General features: G+C 38.0%; 1 protein-coding gene across 14 annotated transcripts in view; it reads left to right on the top strand.

The window, feature by feature from the left end:
- NFIB (nuclear factor I B) overlaps nucleotides 1–18,098 on the top strand; it is a 191,257-nt gene that overhangs the window by 100,023 nt on the left and 73,136 nt on the right. For all 14 annotated transcript variants that reach the window (XR_014686895.1, XM_084503142.1, XM_084503138.1 and 11 more), the window contains exon 3: nucleotides 7,071–7,124. Coding sequence is in view for 13 of the 14 variants with exons in the window: in XM_084503142.1 (XP_084359268.1) it covers nucleotides 7,071–7,124 (54 nt within the window). In the remaining variant the exon portion in view is untranslated. The remainder of the gene's footprint in view (nucleotides 1–7,070; nucleotides 7,125–18,098) is intronic.

Raw genomic sequence — 18,098 nt, 5'->3', positions numbered from 1 at the left:
GATGTCATGGCTGCTGTAAGTCCAATGATGAGCATCTTTGCTTTGGATGGCCAATGGGGTTTGTCTGTACAGTGTCACCTGGGGAATCTGTGCCACTGCCAAGAGACTTGCATGTGAATGTCTAACTTCTGTTCTATAAAGTTCCCATTTAGCACCAGCTGTATGAATACCAAACACTTAAGAAACTTCTGAGCTAGAACTAGGTACACTTAGTTAGTCCAATAGTATTGTGTGACATAGCAGTCCTTGTAAACAAAGAATTGCTTTTAGAGTTAGGCTATCTCAATGTCATTTTTGAAAGCAAATCAGTACTTCACAGGTGTGGAGAGTTTCACTTTGAGTGTCATGAAAGAGAACATATATTGCAAATGTACATGATATGGGGAAAAGATGAGAGGCTTCATCCTGCAAACATCTTTCCTATGTGGAACAACTAATTTTTTTTTGAGATGCTGCTGCTTCCTATTCTTGTGAACTGTGGCTCATACCATAAATCTTCAGGGATAACCAGTAAAGAAAGAGGTGGGAGTGAATGTTTTATCACAAGTAATTTGTTAGTTTTCAGAGGAAGCAATTCTATTAAATATAGTGATCTATGAAAATGTGAAAAACAAATCCCCTCTCAAGTTACCACACTTTCAAAAACATAGGTGACACTGGCACTAGTTCCATTTTCATGTTTATAGCATCATTTCAGCAGATAAGACAGTAAAACACTATTAACTTATTTATATTGTAAACGAACCATTGTATCAGTAGAGAAGGTGTGAATAGTATGTATGAAGTTACAATACATATTACTTATGAATTACAATAATTTAGGGTCATCAGGTATAGAAATTGTATACCATGAAAAGTAATCATTTAAGTCTACAGATGAAAGAATTCACATTCATTTCCTTTAAGTATTTTTGCTGACTGCATTGTTGGAGCCGGGAAATGTATGTTGCTTTTTGGTTGCGATGAAATCTTTCCTACCAGTGTTCTGAAAGACTTTGAAAGATGAAGAGAGAATTCAGAAAGCCTTTATCGCCTCAAGGACTGCCTGGCTGTGGAGCTGGTGCCCAGGCAGGTTGGGCCTCTGTGGAATGGGGGTTTAATTACCCTGCTGGGTGAAGCCCTGACCAGCCTGGTCTGAGCCCAGGATGAGCCTGCCCTGGGCCAGGGCTGGGCAGGAGACTGCCTCAGGTCCTGTGTCTTGTGACCCCGTGATTGTCTAGACTGTGACCACTTGCCTTGAGTTTGCCACATCAGATGGCAATGTAATTGTGAAAGGTGACAGTCTGAGAAGACAGTTTTGATTCTGGTTCACAGTTAGTAACTCTGTCAGTTATCAAATCAGATGCTTTATAGGTACATTTTGACAGCACTGAAGCAGTACCTTCATGGTATCAGATATTTCTGGTCCTTCATCCCTTCCTCCCCATACCCAATTCATGGACTATCATAGAGCAAGGTTGTATTTACACCAGTGTTAATGATGAGATTAGTGTCAGCTGGAATGAACTGGATGTACATGCAAATGAAAAATGACTTGTGTTCATTGAAACTACAGAAGTTTATTTGATTGGTATGAGGCCATAGGATGATCAGTTTATAAGGCACGGCTTAAGAAAATATGTATTTTTTTTTGTTGATTATGCCTCGATTTCTTTTCAAGGACTTCAATATTTTGCTAAAGCAGAGAGCCTTAAAAGCAAAATCTGTTGTACAGCATGGAGCATAAGGGAAGTATAGAATAGCTTACTCTTTAAGGACAGCATCTTCTCTTAAACCAAATATTAGACTACTGAGGTGACAAATATTGAAAATACCTCAGGAAACTGTTGAATAACAATGTGAATTTCATGTCTTTTCTGGGGCGATGTTCTTTCTGCTGCTTCTTTTTGAAGAATACTGTCCTTGAGGTGCAAAGTGACAAAGCATCACCTTATTGAATGGAAAACCATCAGATATTTTTCTTTCTGTCTTACGGAACTGAGAAAGAAGCATTCTGGTTTCACCTTTCTCCCAGTGTAGGGTATGTGTTTTTTTCTTACTTTCAGCAGGCCTCAACAATCAGTTTTGTTTTACTCTGGGTGTGGTGGGAGATGCCAGCAACTACACGTAGATACTCATTGGGATTAACTCCTACAAATGAAAATATGGGAAACTGCAAAGTGTAAAATATACCACATTCTTGACCCATCTTTTCATACTGTTGTCTGGAAGGAAAAAGTAAACTGAGATAAAGCATTTAAATGTCGTTGTGGTACCCATGCTGAGTCACAACAGATTATATTCAGTATATCAGTGTTAGGGTTATATAAATAGTTGCCAGGTAAGAGCAAAACCTGGGTTGAACCAGTGTCAGACCATTAATCCACAGGGCAATAACTGATCAAGGCATCAACTACTGACTCTTGGAACAGTTAGTGACAGCAAGAGAACAGCAGTAGATATACTGTAGTTGTGAGGTGCATATGAAATCTGTTCTTTGGAAATGCACAACATATCTGTAGGTGAGCTTTTGCTCTGTAGCAAATAATTTTGAGACCTGTATGGAAGATTTTTTCCATGAAAAACACATTTACAGTAAAATTTGAGAAAGGCATTTCTCAAATGTCTCAAAAGAAGGAAATTTTAAAAACTTTGAAGAAAAAGAGAGAGAAGGAGAAAAAAAAAGAAAGAAAAGAAAAAGAAAGAAAGATAAAAGAGAGCAAGAAAGAGAAAGATGGAAAATAGAGAAAGAAAGAGAGAGAAAGAGAAAAGGAAGGAAGGAAGGAAGGAAGGAAGGAAAAGAAAAAAGAAAGAGCAAGAGAGAGGAAGAAGAGAGAGAAAGAAAGGAGAGAATAACTGAAAGAAAGAAGGAAAAAAGAAAAAAAAAAAAAGAGGGTAAGAATGAGACAAAGAAAGAAGGAAAGAAGGTAAGAAAGAAAGATAAGAAATAAACTAAGGCAACTTTCAGTTGGGAGTAACCTAAATAAAATGTTGAAAATTTCAGTTTCATGATATTTACATGATGGGCTTTTATTTGCTATTGATTGTATAGATTTGCTTATAACTAGCTTAGGAAGTCTTTGTGCACAGAATATTTTTGGTAGGAAAATTGAATGAAAAGCCACCTAGACAGGGAGTCTAGTTTATGTTTTTCTCTATTGCACTGGAAGAAAAGCATGCAATTTTTAAACCTAAGGCTCATACTGTTAAACAAAATAACGACCTTGTACATAGGAAGACAAAGAAAGATTTAAAGTGTCTTAGCATGTCTTTTGCTCCCTTGCATTCTGTGGCTTTCCTACAATGCATCTTGTTACTTACTTTAGAAGAACAGTGCTCCAATCTCTCATTCAGTGTTCTGCTTATAAATTAAGTTATTCCTATAATATATTCATGTAATGATCATGGTTCTCTTGTTCTTTGTAAAGCTATTTGCATCCAATCAAATAAAAAAAAAAAAAGAGTGCTTTATAATTACTGACACTGGTAAGAGAATTGGATCATCACAGGCCACCTTGGGTCTCTCTTTCATCCTGAAAATGAGATGCTTCCATGAGCTTTCAGTGAACATAGGTTGATTCTCATATTCAGTGCACAAAAATTCATTGCTTTCTCCAGATCATTGAGACCCCAGCGGCAAACATGTTAGCAGCATCCACCGCTCAAACAGCTTTGAGAAAATCAAACTGTAAAAATTACGATTGATTTTAACTTAACATAAAACACAGCTAAGTCTGACTGGCAAATTATAATAATTAGCTATCAGCTTTTCCCTGTAACTGGAAAATTCCTTGCTAAATTTCTTGTATTATAATATAAAAAGGAATTTTTTAAATGACTTTAACACTTGGTTTGTTGGTCCAGAAAGTGGCCATATTGACAATGAGAAAATAGGACTGAAGGTAAGTTGCTCTGCAAGAGCTAAAAAATATTCTTCATTTTGTTCAGCTTTTCAGTGAATTTTAGCAGGAGAAATCTTTGAAGGTTATTTTCAAGTAGGCCTCATTAATCTACTTTCAAATTTCTGTACACCCCAAGCTATGTTGTCCAAGTTTTATTGGGTGCACCTGCATTCAAACTGACAGTTCATTTAGCCAAACACCTGCACTTGGACAATTACTGTGGACCATTGCTATGTAAAATTAATCCTCTTTGATAATCCTAATTTAAATAATGATTTGTATGGTTTGCAGAAGCAGAACATGCCTCTTTGAAGCATATTAAAGTTCACCCTCTTGAAGGTAAAGCTTTTATTCCCATTGCAACACAAGAAAAGGGACATTGATTTATAAAGGTCCACATTCAGAAAAACATCACGTTTTAAACATTTCTTATAGTTGATCAAGTTTTCAAATTAACCTGATATACTTTTTAAAGAGATGTGCTGCATCTTGTTATGAAAAGTGTGCACTACATAGTGAGGGCTTTTTTTTTTTTTTTTTTTTTTTTTCCCCCAGAAAATTTCTGGCATTTTAGACGATATTCCTAGCACAGCAAACCACAACAAAACCTCAAGAATATAGCCACAAAAGATGTGATATATTGCATTTGCTGTTAATTGATGGAAAGTGTTTTTTGTTACCTATGAAGAACTATATGAATTCTGTTGGTATATTCAGGACAGTTATTTATGCTGTATTAATTCAAACCGTACTCTCTTAAATTAATCTGTATTGAAATACTCTTCATGACAATCTATTTGGGATTTTACAGAAGCATTGACTTCTCCCTAGTATAAAAATGCAAATATCATCCTAACACCAAATAAACCAATTTGTTTAGGAACAATTGCAAGGAATTAGATCTAATAAATTCAATTTAAAATTGAGAATTGAACATGAATTTACATTATCTGTCCACTCCAGCAGGATAAGGATTAGGCATAGAAAAATAGAAAAAAAAATGAAAATTGAAAAAAACAAGTGTAACTTTGATGTTTTTTTGTGACATTGTATCACTTTTGAAAATGATTTCAGACTTTTCACAGTATATGTAGCAATACACAGAAAATCAAGTTAGGTGGCCATCTCAGTGACAAGATTTTCCTTAAACCCCTTTCAGTGATGGATACAATGTCAAGCAGATCTCTTAGGAAAATTTTGGAAAGTGACCCTGACCAGCTATGGTGATAAGAATTTCAGGAGTCCTGGTGTTGTACAATGGGTGCAATTGTACAAGTTCCCAAAATCTTGGCTGTACACAATCTGATCAGGAATGTGTCCTTTTTTCTTCCTACCCTGGGTTGAAGAAGATGAAGGAAATTTGTGATATTTGCTTTCCAGTGTGGATTTTATTGCATGCAGGAATGATTTCATCCAACACTGCAAAATTTATCTGTGTTTTCAGTAGCTTTGGAACTAGGTTTCACACATGCCTTGGTCTTCCAGTATCTATCTTTAGGTACCTATCTCTGGTAGATACCCAATGCTTGTCTTGTCTGATGAAGTTTTAGCTGAAGATAGTTTGGGTGAAAAAGTTACAGGCTGCAGAGGTGCAATTTCTTTCAGAACTTCCCATATTCTGAACTTGAACTATGAAATGCATTTGTCTTTCTGCTAATACCATCTATATAATCAAGCTTGCCTTCACCTAAACTGCTTGAAAGGCAGGTGTGTCAAGCAGTGTTTCCTAAGTCACATAACTGAAGGTAACAGATTTTAGTCAGCAGTGGATATTGAGTGGACAGAATCTTTCATTGTAGGTTGAAGGCTATGTTGGCTTTAAGATGTGATTGGAATTGAAGGATTAGTATTTGTTGATGTGTAAGTTCCTTGCTTTCTCTGTGTGTGTGTTTTGTTTGTTTGTCTGTTTCTCTTTAATTTGACGTTGTAAGCAGTAATATATTCAAGAACTCTGACTTCGCTCTGGGATTCAGTTGGCAGTGGCAATTTCTGTAGTACTAAGTAACAGTCCTTTGATGCTTATGCTATAAGTGCTGCTGCACTTCCAAGTAATGGACATTTTCTTTGCCTTCCTTCCTGCCTTCCTTCTTTCCTTCCTGCCTTCCTTCTTTCCTTCCTTCCCTCCCTCCCTCCCTCCCTCCCTCCCTCCCTCCCTCCCTCCCTCCCTTCCTTCCTTCCTCCCTTCCTCCCTTCCTCCCTTCCTTCCTTCCTTCCTTCCTTCCTCTCTTCCATCCTCTCCTCCTCTCTTCCTCTCTTCCTTCCTCCCTTCCTCTCTTCCTCACTTTCTTTCATTTATTGAGGCTGCTACATTTTAGATAACCATATACAGAATAAATGGTTGTGCTTCCTATAACTTCTTACTCTCTTTGGGTACAAGAGTGTCTGTCATGTCTTACTTTGTTAATAACAATTTATTGCAGTGATGCAGGATTTTGTTTTATTATTGGTGTGGGGATAGAGCAAGAAGATAGTTTTAAAAGCAAATGCTTTTATGAATAAGGATGACATTTATTTTCCAGTGCATTGACTTCAAATCTCATTCTTCTCTTGATTCATTAGGTACATGTATTGAGAACACACTATTTGAAGACCACAGGGCTTGTTTTTTTTTTCTTATTTTTTATGTTATATAATCTTTATTTCACAATAGCAGTTCTTACAAACTAAGAATACAAAGGCTATACTGTATTAAAACAGACAGTCATAACTTCAGTGCAGTTCTGAGTCTGTGGAAGCACCGTACACCTTTGTGTTTTTAGGGAAAAGTAAAGAAACAGGATTCATCACTGGAAACTCCATTAGTTGCCTGATCCAGTATATATTTCTGGTCATTGCCTAAGAAGCTACCTCTGCTTTGCTGATTATGCAATATTATAGTTGGGGAATGGAGTGAAAGGGAATGAAAAGGTGCCCTTGTAGATGTGTTTACACCCTGAATATTTACCTGAATGACTCTCTTGTCCTTGTTCAGTGATCTATGAGTTATTGCATCTTTCACAATGTTTCTGGTTCTGCATAAAATGGGTTACATATAGTATGTTTGTTCACTAATGCCTTCATGTAGAAAGTCAGGGAAATGACCTTTAGATAACAAAGTTAAGTATTAGTTTAATACTGAAGGAGAGTATTAAAAGGATGTGAGATACTTTCAAAACAAATTAGTAAAACATTTCTTTGATTTCTTTATAGATTCTGGACAACCAGGAAGTCCAAGCCACAATGATCCTGCCAAGAATCCACCAGGTAAATATAAGTTCGAGAACATGTGCAATCTAACATTGTTTGAGAACAAAGATACTACTGTTAATAGTTAAAGAGAGCATAATTGATCAGCAACCTATTTTGCACTCATAGGTACATATAATGAGGACAAGATGTGATTACTTTAGCTCTTTTAAACTGGCAATGTCTCAATTGTAGTTTCATTAAGATTCATTTAATCTAAGGAATTTTTTGTTTAGTGTATGGCTTTTTAAAGTTTGCAAGTGGTGATAGGAAAAGGAGTAAGGAGACAAGATCACCATATAACTTTACTTTTATAAAAGTCTTCAAATACTATAATTAATATTTTGTTTCAGAGAAACACAATTGCTTTACCTCTAAAGATTGTGACCTAAGCTACCAGCTTCTTTTGTCCTTTAGTTTAATATTATTTGTACATTGTAAAATGTAAATATGTTCATTTAATATGTTCATTTTTTATAAAAGCATATCAGCTATGAGCAGCTTTTGAATGCATTGTTCAAAAATATCTTGCTAGAGACATTTTTTTTTTTTTTTGAGAAACAGAGATATCTCAGTGATTTCATGCAAATAGTCCTTTCAAGGGTTTTGTAAAAATAAGAATTCAAGAGAAAATCAAAACCAGACTTTGCCATTCCACACTGTTTAGGCCAAAGGCTCTTTGTATTTTTGTGGAGTTATCCTTCTAATCAATTATGCTGTGCTAGTAAATGTTGTAAACTTCTGTTGTTTTATGAATTTTATCAGGGTGAGACAAATGAGTGCAACACGCTTCCTCATACTATCATTTAAAAAATAAGAATGACTCCTGCCATCAAATCGTGCTGTATCTTCTCATCTAAAAGGTTGGACTAGATGATCTTAGAGGTCTTTTCCAACCTAAAAGATCATCTATGATCTTTTTCTATGATTTCATCTCTCATAAGAAATATCTCTTAAATAAGCTGCAAGTAGCTCAGTTTGCTCTGTTTTTTAAATGCAAAACTAACCACAGTCTAACCAAAAGGTAAAAGTATGATGCTGGGTTATTACATATACACAAGTATTGTCTGGATTTGTCCAAACGTTAGTGAAAACAGCCAACATTGTGGATGGACAATTTTGTACTATAGGTATATAAAAGTATTTTCTGTGTGTGATGGAATGTGACATGTTGAAGTGAGTACCCAGAAGTGGAAGAACCATCATAGCTCATAATAAAAAACTCTATATTCCTTTAATATAAATAGCAGTAATATATACTGGGAGATTGATGATATATTTTAGAAATATGAAGGCAGCAAAAGTAAATATATATAAAAAAACAAACAAAAAAAAACAACAAAACACACGCACAAAAACAAACAAACAAACAAACACAAAACACACACACACAAAAAAAACAAAAAAACACAAACAAGTGTTTTTTTCTTACTGTGATTCCCTTCCCCTTCCCCTTCCTCTTCCCCTTCCCCCTTCCCCTTCCCTTCCCCTTCCTCTTCCCCTTCCCCCTTCCCCTTCCCTTCCCCTTCCTCTTCTCCTTCCCCTCCCCCTTCCTTCTTCCCCTTCCTTCTTCCCCTTCTTTTTCCATGATGCAGGTTTGCAATTGAAATTACTTTGCATGGAGGCTTTGATGCTGTTTCTCTCTAACCTGTGTACAATACATTAATAGGCTTTTATTTCTCTATTAAATGCATGACATAAATTAGGTAGGTTTAAAAAAAAAAACAACATGTAAGTCACCCACTCGTCAGCATATTTACACCTAAAAGAAGCCTAAAAAAAATAATCCTCATGGGTAATCACAGTTTTGGAAAACTTGAAGCATTTGGCTTTAGGGAATTTCTTTTTGTTTTAAAATATTTCTGCTTGTATGTGCAAGAAAAGCCAAATGCTTTACACCTCATCATTGTAAAGGATACTTTGTAGCCTCAGGGTTTGAGAAGCTGAAGGTCAGGTCTGGAAAATCACCTTTTCCATGTTTTAAAATTCTGGTTTAAAGTACCATTTAACATTTGTAGTTGGAAAGTAGAGGTACACATTTCACTAGTGAGGATCACATGCTCTAGTGAGTTGAGCCTCAGTAACCATCAGGCTCAACCCCATGTTACTCTTTCAAGGAGTAATCTTGCAACAGCCACACAGCCATGTGGCAGGCAGCAGAGGAGACTAATGGGCTTTCTTTTGGCAGTGTCGTGGGACAAGATCAGATGCCTCGATGTCTGACAAACTCCATTGTCCCAGGAGGCAGCAGGAGATAGAAGGAGAGAAATCTGTTGCTGGTTTCATCATGAAATTTCCTGCTTGAAATTTGAGCATAACACTTTCTCATGCTTTGGAGTTACAGTTGGCATCGTTATTCCTTTTATCTGCTGCCAAGTGGGGACAGAAAATGGAGACTGTGCCTTGCTTCCCTTGAAACCCTTCATTTGAGTAGAGACAGAGGCATAATTGGATGTCATCTGCCTATTTGAGGATACATGAACTTCTAGCATCATTCAGCTTCACTGTGTGATACTGCTTTGGGGTTAAACTGGCAGGGAGAAAGCACTGAGGTTTTGTGGGACTGTAAAATATAGAGCTTCTAGGGTTGTGCAGGGGAATGAGAGGGAGTCACACTCCCTTAAGATTGTTTGTGGAGAAGGACTGCTGTCCTGCTCTTACTAAACTTCACATCAGTATTATTATTGAAACCAGGCAGTCATTTCTGCCAAAGTCCCAGAGGATATCCACTCTGAGGTTTGTTTTCTGTCCCAAGCCAAGAGCACATGGACTGGCAATGACAGAAAGTTTTGGGTTTTTTAATCAACCTTTGGTCTGATGCCTGTATATCAAGGAGCCAGGTTGTTGGCAAGGCTTAGGTGCTGTTAGTGCTTGGATGCCACTATCTTCACAAAGACATTGCCAAGGAAGAGGAGGTTGGAAACTGAGTGGTAGTCAGCGAGGCTGCTGGTGTTAAAAGAGTTTTTTTTTTTTCTTTTTTTTCTTTTTTTTTTTTTTGCTAGGTTTGGCTAGACTATTACATTCTTTAAGGTGTCTGGTAATTTGCTGTCTTAACCATGGAAGGAGGTAATGTCACTTGCCAAACAAAAGAACATTAAGAGCCCTTGCTGGAATTCTTTACAATAGATTCCTAAAAATACATTGAATATTTTGATAGCATAATACAATATTAAGTTAGTGTAGCTTGTGGTAAAAGTGGTATTTAGCATTTGTAGCAAGATCCAGGGGTATCCTCCTCTAAGTTTTATTTTTTCACTATCTTTAATTGGGTATGTTTCTAAAGAATGAAACTTGATTTTCTGTGAGCTGAATTGTAAAGGCCATTTCTGCAAAGGGATTGTTATGTATGATGCAGAAAATTGAGGAGGAGGAGAGGAGACTCAAGGAGAGGAGACAGAGGAGACTCGAGGAGAGGAGACTCGAGGAGACTCGAGGAGAGGAGACTCGAGGAGAGGAGAGGAGACTCGAGGAGACTCGAGGAGAGGAGACTCGAGGAGAGGAGAGGAGACTCGAGGAGACTCGAGGAGAGGAGACTCGAGGAGAGGAGAGGAGACTCGAGGAGACTCGAGGAGAGGAGACTCGAGGAGAGGAGACTCGAGGAGAGGAGACTCGAGGAGAGGAGAGGCGAGGAGAGGAGAGGCGAGGAGAGGCGAGGAGAGGAGAGGCGAGGAGAGGAGAGGCGAGGAGAGGAGAGGCGAGGAGAGGAGAGGAGAGGAGAGGAGAGGAAAGGAGAGGAGAGGAGAGGAGAGGAGAGGAGAGGAGAGGAGAGGAGAGGAGAGGAGAGGAGAGGAGAGGAGAGGAGAGGAGAGGAGAGGAGAGGAGAGGAGAGGAGAGGAGAGGAGAGGAGAGGAGAGGAGAGGAGAGGAGAGGAGAGGAGAGGAGAGGAGAGGAGAGGAGAGGAGAGGAGAGGAGAGGAGAGGAGAGGAGAGGAGAGGAGAGGAGAGGAGAGGAGAGGAGAGGAGAAGTATGGATACTGCTGTTGTCTAGATCAGTCATAAGGTCCTAGAATCATGCAACCATAGAACTATAGAAGGGCTTAGGTTAGTAGGGATCTTAAGGATCAACTTTCCAACCCCTCTGCCAATGTGCAGGGATGCCACCCACTAGACCAGGGCCCCAAACAACTTATTCTTCCAGTTATGGGTCATCCACAGCTTCTCTGAGCAACCTGTTCCAGTGTCTCACCACCCTCTGAGTAAAGAATTTCTTCCTAACATCTGATCTAAGTCTTCCCTTTTTTAGTTTAAAACCATTCCCCTTTGCCATAACATTATCTGCCCAAGAAAAAAGTTGCTCTCCATCTTTTTATATAAGCCCCCTTCAAGTACTGAAAGGCTGCAATGAGGTCTCCCTTGAGCCTTTTCCTCTTCAGGGTGAACATCCTGATCATGTCAGCCTTACTTGGAGAGGTGTTCAGTCCTCTGAGCATCCTCATGGCCCTTCTCCAGTACTCCTCTAACAGATGCACATCCTTCTTGTGCTGGGAGCTCCAGACTTGGATGCAGCACTGCAAATTGGGCCTCACAAGGGCAGAGTAGAGGGGGACAGTCACCTCCTTTGACCTGCTGTTTACAACTCTGTTGATGCAGCCCAGGATGAAGTTGGCTTTCTGGGCTGCAAGTACACACTGCTGGCTCATGTTGAGCTTTTCATCCATCAGAATCCCCTATTCCTTCTCTTCAGGGCTTCTCTCAATGACTTCTTCTCCCAGTCTGGACTTATGTTTGGAATTGCCCTGACCCAGGTGCAACACCTTCCACTTTGACTTGCTGAACCTCATGCAGTTCACATTGGCCCATTTCTCCAGCTTGTCCAGACCCTTTTGGCTGGCATCCCTTCCTTCTCTTGTATCGACTGCACCACACAGCTTGGTGTCCTCTGCAAACTTTCTGAGGGTGCACTTAATTCCACTGTCTGTGTCATTGATAAAGATATTAAACAATACTGGTCCCAAGACAGACCCCTGAGAGACACCACTCATCACCAGCCTCCACCTGGAAATAAAGCCATTGACTACAACTCTTTGCATGTGTCTTTCAAGATGATTCTTTATTCATTGAATAGTCCACCTTCAAATCCATCTCTCTCAAATTCGGAGATCAGAATGTCATGCAGGACTGTGTCAAAGGCATTACAGAATCTACAGGTTTAGATGATGTTAGCTATTAAATGTTTACATGGGTTCAGTGAGAAAATGGAAATGTCTGTGGATCCATTGAGGGTGACTAAACAGAGACACACCTGGATTAATTCGTGATTTAAACTGAAAATAGCTGGAGTGTAAGACATTATTAGTCAAAAACCAGCAGCAACAACAACAAAACACCTTTATTATGTCTTACTATTCTGCTAGGCACCTACAGAGACCTACTGCTGAAAGCAGGCTGATGAAAGATGAAGACCCAGAATGCCATTTTTGATGTAATGCTGTACTATTTGCTCCCTCTAAACTCCCTAGGAATTTTGATCCTATGTTTGTCGAAAGTGTGTAGCTTTAGAAAATCTGAAAAATGAGCCTTCCTTTATATTTGTGTGACTCAAATATCTACAGATCTGTGGGATGATGAATACTGAAACCAGAGGAAATGATCTTTCAGTGAGTTCATTTGGTAGGCATAGGAAAATTATGTGGCTGAGTAAAGAGAGAAAAACATCCAGAACTATTCATAATCTAATGATATTCACACCAGCCATAATGTTATGGTCTTCAAAGATGCAATCCTTAGTGGTCAGTTCTTCTAGTAGAGGATTTTCTGGGTTTTGTTCCAGTTTGTGTTTCTCTCCTTTCCTACTACCTGCTGGCCACAACAGTCTGACATCAGCAAGGTTACTTGCTACCTGCCATTGGCATGAGATTGCTGTTTGACAGACATAACTTACACATCAACATTAACACTGTGTTCAGTTGTTGACATGGTGCTCAAATCTATGAAGCCAGTCCCTTTAAATTGCTAAAAGGAATAAATAGAGGTACTGATAGTATAAAATGTTATATAGATGTAACAAGAACATAGGATCGACATATGGACACAGTTTGAGACTCAAGAGAACTCAAAACCCAAGGAAATGGATAGTAGTTCCTATAAGTTCTTCATGTTTTGGTTTCTGGATAGAAGTGGGAGATAGTCTGTTCTTGTTCAGGTCCCTTCAGGCTTTCAGAGCTCTTCATATCCAGCATTGGGGAATAAAGCAGATATCTTTCAGAAAGTGCAAAGAAAACCTAGCCACCCCTGAATAGATGGTTATGAACTTCATTGTCCAGGGAAGATAGGTGCATTAAGATTTTTGCTGTTATTCCAGCAGTTGACCTCAGAGGTTATTACCGCTCTGCTTTCTAGCAAATAGGACCTTTTAAAAAAATAAATAAATTAATTTAATTTAATTATTATTGCAATTTATTATTTTTTATTTGCTGCTATAATTTACTTTACTTTAGCTGGTCCAAAGAATATTTTCATATAAATTTTGCAGACTCCGTAAACTCAGTCAGGGCTGAATGACGATGACTTGAGTTCAAGCCTATCAGCTAGTGAATATTACATTATTTATATGTGAGGTGAGACACTTTTAGACAGAGATTGAGAAACTGTCTCCCCACCTTTCATTCCTCTCCACTAGTTGCCTTCCTTCCTCCGCAGTAAATCATGATACATTGTCAGGGCATTCATCTAACAATAACATTCCTAGTCTGAATGAGGCAGGGTTCAGTGAATCCTTAGAGCCAGCCCTACTACTCTGGAATGGGTTTTCCCCTTGCATTTTCACCAGCATTTTTATTCTGGGAACCTTTTCCAAAGAAGACGTGAGTGAAATCATTCTAATTAAAAAAGGTGTTGCCAAAAAGTTTGCAACCATCCTCACCTATCTCTTGTATGCAAATCTCTCTTGCAGCTGTAGAGCCCCAAAGGCTTCTCTGAGCTTTCATATGGGCCAGCAGCCACAGGGAGAACATTCTTTTTGGATTAAGCCCTAAGGAATGTGTAATAAATTTGCCTATATATGACTATTTTAGAAAGAAGTGTTTCAGTTTTAAGTTTTAGAATGTACATTTACAGAAATAGCCTCTGAAGAGTTATGTGTGCTCTCAACCTTTGCACTCTTTTGGAAATGCAATAAGCAAATTTCCTTGAGTTTTGAATGATTCAGAACACAGACAGTTTCATTATTTTATTGTATTGCAAGTTACCTTCTTGTGGATGGGGAATTATCCCCCTAATTAATAGGAATAGAAGAGAGGTTCCCTGGCCTCATCATTGCAAGCATCTTTTCTTGTGGAAGAAATGATGCTGTAGTAGTAGTTTGTGGAATCAGGCAGAACTACATTCAAACAAACATATATTCTGTGCCTTGATTTTTCAGCATGGGAGTGGATATTCTGAAAGCTGTTTCCTGTATGCCTGCAGCCATGCCATCTCAGATAGCAATCTTCAAATAAAACTGGGTTGGGTTTGGTCACGGCTTGATTTTCTGTGGATTTCTCCCTTTCCCGAATGCTCTATGAATTAGTAATGACAGAGATTGAGAGATGATGCCCATCCTCCTCAGCCTCTCAGCCCCGCACCAGTTAGGACTTTCTGTAAGAGAAGTGTGCAGCTGGGCTATCTGAACAATCAGAAACCTGCACAAATTGCACAGCCCCTTTTTCCAGAAGTAAGAGTTTTTGGTCTTGCATGCTGGTTTTAATTTTGGTATAGGAAGTTTCTACTGTCTACTGGTTTAGGATTAGTTTTGAATTTTCACTTGGATGGACTATCCTTTTTTATGAACTTAGTTTGTAGTTGATGCTGCTTTCAATTCTGATGCAGTTGTGTTCAATGGTGAACACAGTGTTTTTACTTCAAAGCATGCACAGAACAAGAGTTTAATAAAAATGGTTACATTAGAGGTTAGAACTCCAAAAATCTGCTTTGGCACCAGAAAACTCCTTTTGGATTTCTAACCAGTAAAGCAGCAGTCTGGTATCTGATAAAAATCAGCTCCAACAATATCTTTAAAATCTTGGCTGTGGTGTGTACATGACCTGAGACCTGCCAGAGTGGAAGGCAGTATGAATTTGTGGTAGTCATTCTTTCTGTTTTTGCTAGGTTTCAGGCCAACTCATCTCTTGGATTCCAGTGCATGGATTCTGGAATCAATTCAGCTAGGTGTTTGCATCTTACTACATCATTGAAGGCAATTATAGCCCTGCTCATTAACTTCAGAGTATGGAAAATTTCATTTGTTTTTCATAATGGCACAAGCAGATTCTTAGGCCCATATTCTGCTAAAATGTTTAATGGAGTCATGCGATCTTTTGCAACATGTTTTTTTACTTTCCCAGTTACAGTATAACTGCAGTTTTTAGAGGTTAAAACAAAACAAAACAAAACAAAACAAACAAAAGGCAACACAGCAAAGGTAGCTGTGCAACATGGTCAGAGACAAATGTGTGATAATAAAAGAGCTTAATTCTCTGGACAGAATATTACTTCTATTTAGTGACTTCACTACTGGAATCTTCTGTCACTCCTTGGCTCATGCTATCCATTCTTAACTGCCTTTAAGAAATTCTGGTCTGGTGGGAACCTGCTTCTGGAAGTCTTTTTAAGATACTAGTTTCAAAATACATGCAATGAGAAAAACTGCAAGTTTCCTAGACTGTAAGCTAAATCACAATATACAGTGTGAGACTACTTTTTCACTGCCCCTTGTAACTGTGAATAGGAACTGTATGTCACTAGCATTCCTGCTGAAGTTAGAGCTTCTTGTCAATGTCGGATGCTTTAGAGAGCAGCAAGAGCTGATCCTTAAAAAATCTGCTTTCAAAGACTCTGAAAAAGAACCAGTACAATAAAATTATTTAACCTGTAATTGTAACAGTTTCAGAAATTGGACAAACCTGTACCAGAATCCAGAACTGTGTTTCACATAACTTCATCATTACAGTTCCCTGCTAGTAGTCTGTATTCAAGTATGAAGGTTCTAGCTTTTTTTCTCACAGTAGTTCCCAATATTGACCATTTCTCACAGCTATTAAGTCTACCTATTGCTTTACAATTCCTCCTTTCAAAGATCCAAAATTAAAAGGACATTAATACAAGTTACTTCCTGCACTGATTGTATCCTTACTCTTGCTTCATAAGGTGCTCAAAATCAAGTCTGTATCAGTGAAAAAATTAGATATTTAATAATACCAGGAAGCAATTTTATGTTTTGGCACTAGACAATATGCAGCAGAATGTAAACAGGCATTCTATTCATAAAATACAATTAAATCAAAAGAAATTAAAAAGGCTGGTTAAAGATTTCTAAAGACAGATGTCATTGGTGAGGTTTTAAGTAATATGAGAGCAAGCCTTTACAGTACACATTTGTGAAAAGTGAAAATATTTTTGAATAGGTTGTAACAACATTTTTTTTTCCTGTTTTAATCTCACCATGTTTAAGACTATTCTTGTAATTCAGTTATTGAAAGCATAGCACAGGAACAGAGAGGAAGATGTATAAAGAATGGGATTACTAAAGGTTTCTCTTGTTTGCCAACCATATGATTGAAACTTGATCAGAACTGTTGCTCATCTTAACCCATTTATCTTTTTTCCTTAATGGCTATGATCTGGTCATGGTAGTGTTACTGTCGGAAAACATATTTTTCAGAAATGATTTTTCTTTTAAAAAGTTTAGGAGGGAACTCTTTTTTTTTTTTTTTTTTTTTTTTTTAACCTTCCTTGTACAAAAAATAAAGGAAATATAGGAAAACAATATCTGCTGTTGCTTATAGGTTTTGGAAGTTCCTTACCGGTTATACAGAGGTACACTACATTGGTTTGGGCAGAAATATATTTTTTAGAGAATTTAGAATTTTAAGAATAATGTTACGTACTATAATGTATTTCACAGTGTGTCATCTCTAAAGCAAGATGAGTTTTAGTAAATGACAATACTCCATGCTTATATAAGGCTTGAACAACATAGACAGCAAGGTGTTATCATGATCATCAAAAGGTACAGTAAAATCTCTATGAGGAATAGAACAATAAATTATCAAGTGCATTAGTTTCTGTACTGAACAGATCAGAAACATACCAAGAATGTTAATTAAAGGCTCTTTAGCATGTCAATGAAATACAAGAAGTGCATTATGGAATGCTTAATCAAAAGACAGTAAGACACATACTGCACAGATATCACTGTATATCTTTTTCTTGCTGTTGTGGTTTAACCCAACAGACAGCTAAGCACCACACAGCTGTTCGCTCACCCCTCCACAGTGGGACGGGAAAAGAATCAGAAAAAAGAAGTTAAAAACCTGTGGGTTGAGATAAAGACAGTTTAATAGGACAGAAAAGGAAGGAAATAATAATAACAACAGCAACAATAAAAGAATATACAAAACAAGTGCTGCACAATGCAATTGCTCACCACCTGTCAAATGATGCTCATCCCAACCCTGGGTAGAGGCTTCCCCGGTCAGCTCCCCACAGTTTTTACCACTGAGCATGACACCGTATGGTATGGGATACTTTGGTCAGCTGGGGTCAGGTCTCCTAGCTATGTCCCACGCCATCGCCTTGTGCACCCACAGCCTCCTCGCTGTCAGGAAGCAAGCAGAAAAGTCCTTGACTCCATGTAAGTACTGCAAAACAACTAAAACATTGGTGTGTTACCAGCATTATGCTCATCCTAAATCCAAAACAGAGCACCATACCAGCCACTAGGAAGAAAATTAACTCTATCCCAGTCAAAACAGGACACTTGAAAGCAGTGTAATAATGTGAACATGAATGTTAAGTCTTGCTCAGTAGGGAGATAAACTTCATAAGGTAAAAGACATTATCTGACATCATAGTCAAAATGTCCTACAAAGTTGTCCTGCTCCATACAAGGTCTTTCCATTTATTATTTTCCTATTTAGAATTAATTTCTGTAATAAATTATAGCAGTTTAATGGCACAAAGCTTCTCTTTGTATGTTTATTTATTTATTTGTTAAACCTGGGTGAAAGACAGTGAT

The sequence above is a fragment of the Aythya ferina genome, assembly GCF_964211825.1.
Source record: "Aythya ferina genome assembly, chromosome: Z".
Classification (NCBI taxonomy): Eukaryota; Metazoa; Chordata; class Aves; order Anseriformes; family Anatidae; genus Aythya; species Aythya ferina.
Note: the sequence above shows the minus strand (reverse complement) of the source record. Positions and strands in the feature narration are given on the sequence as shown.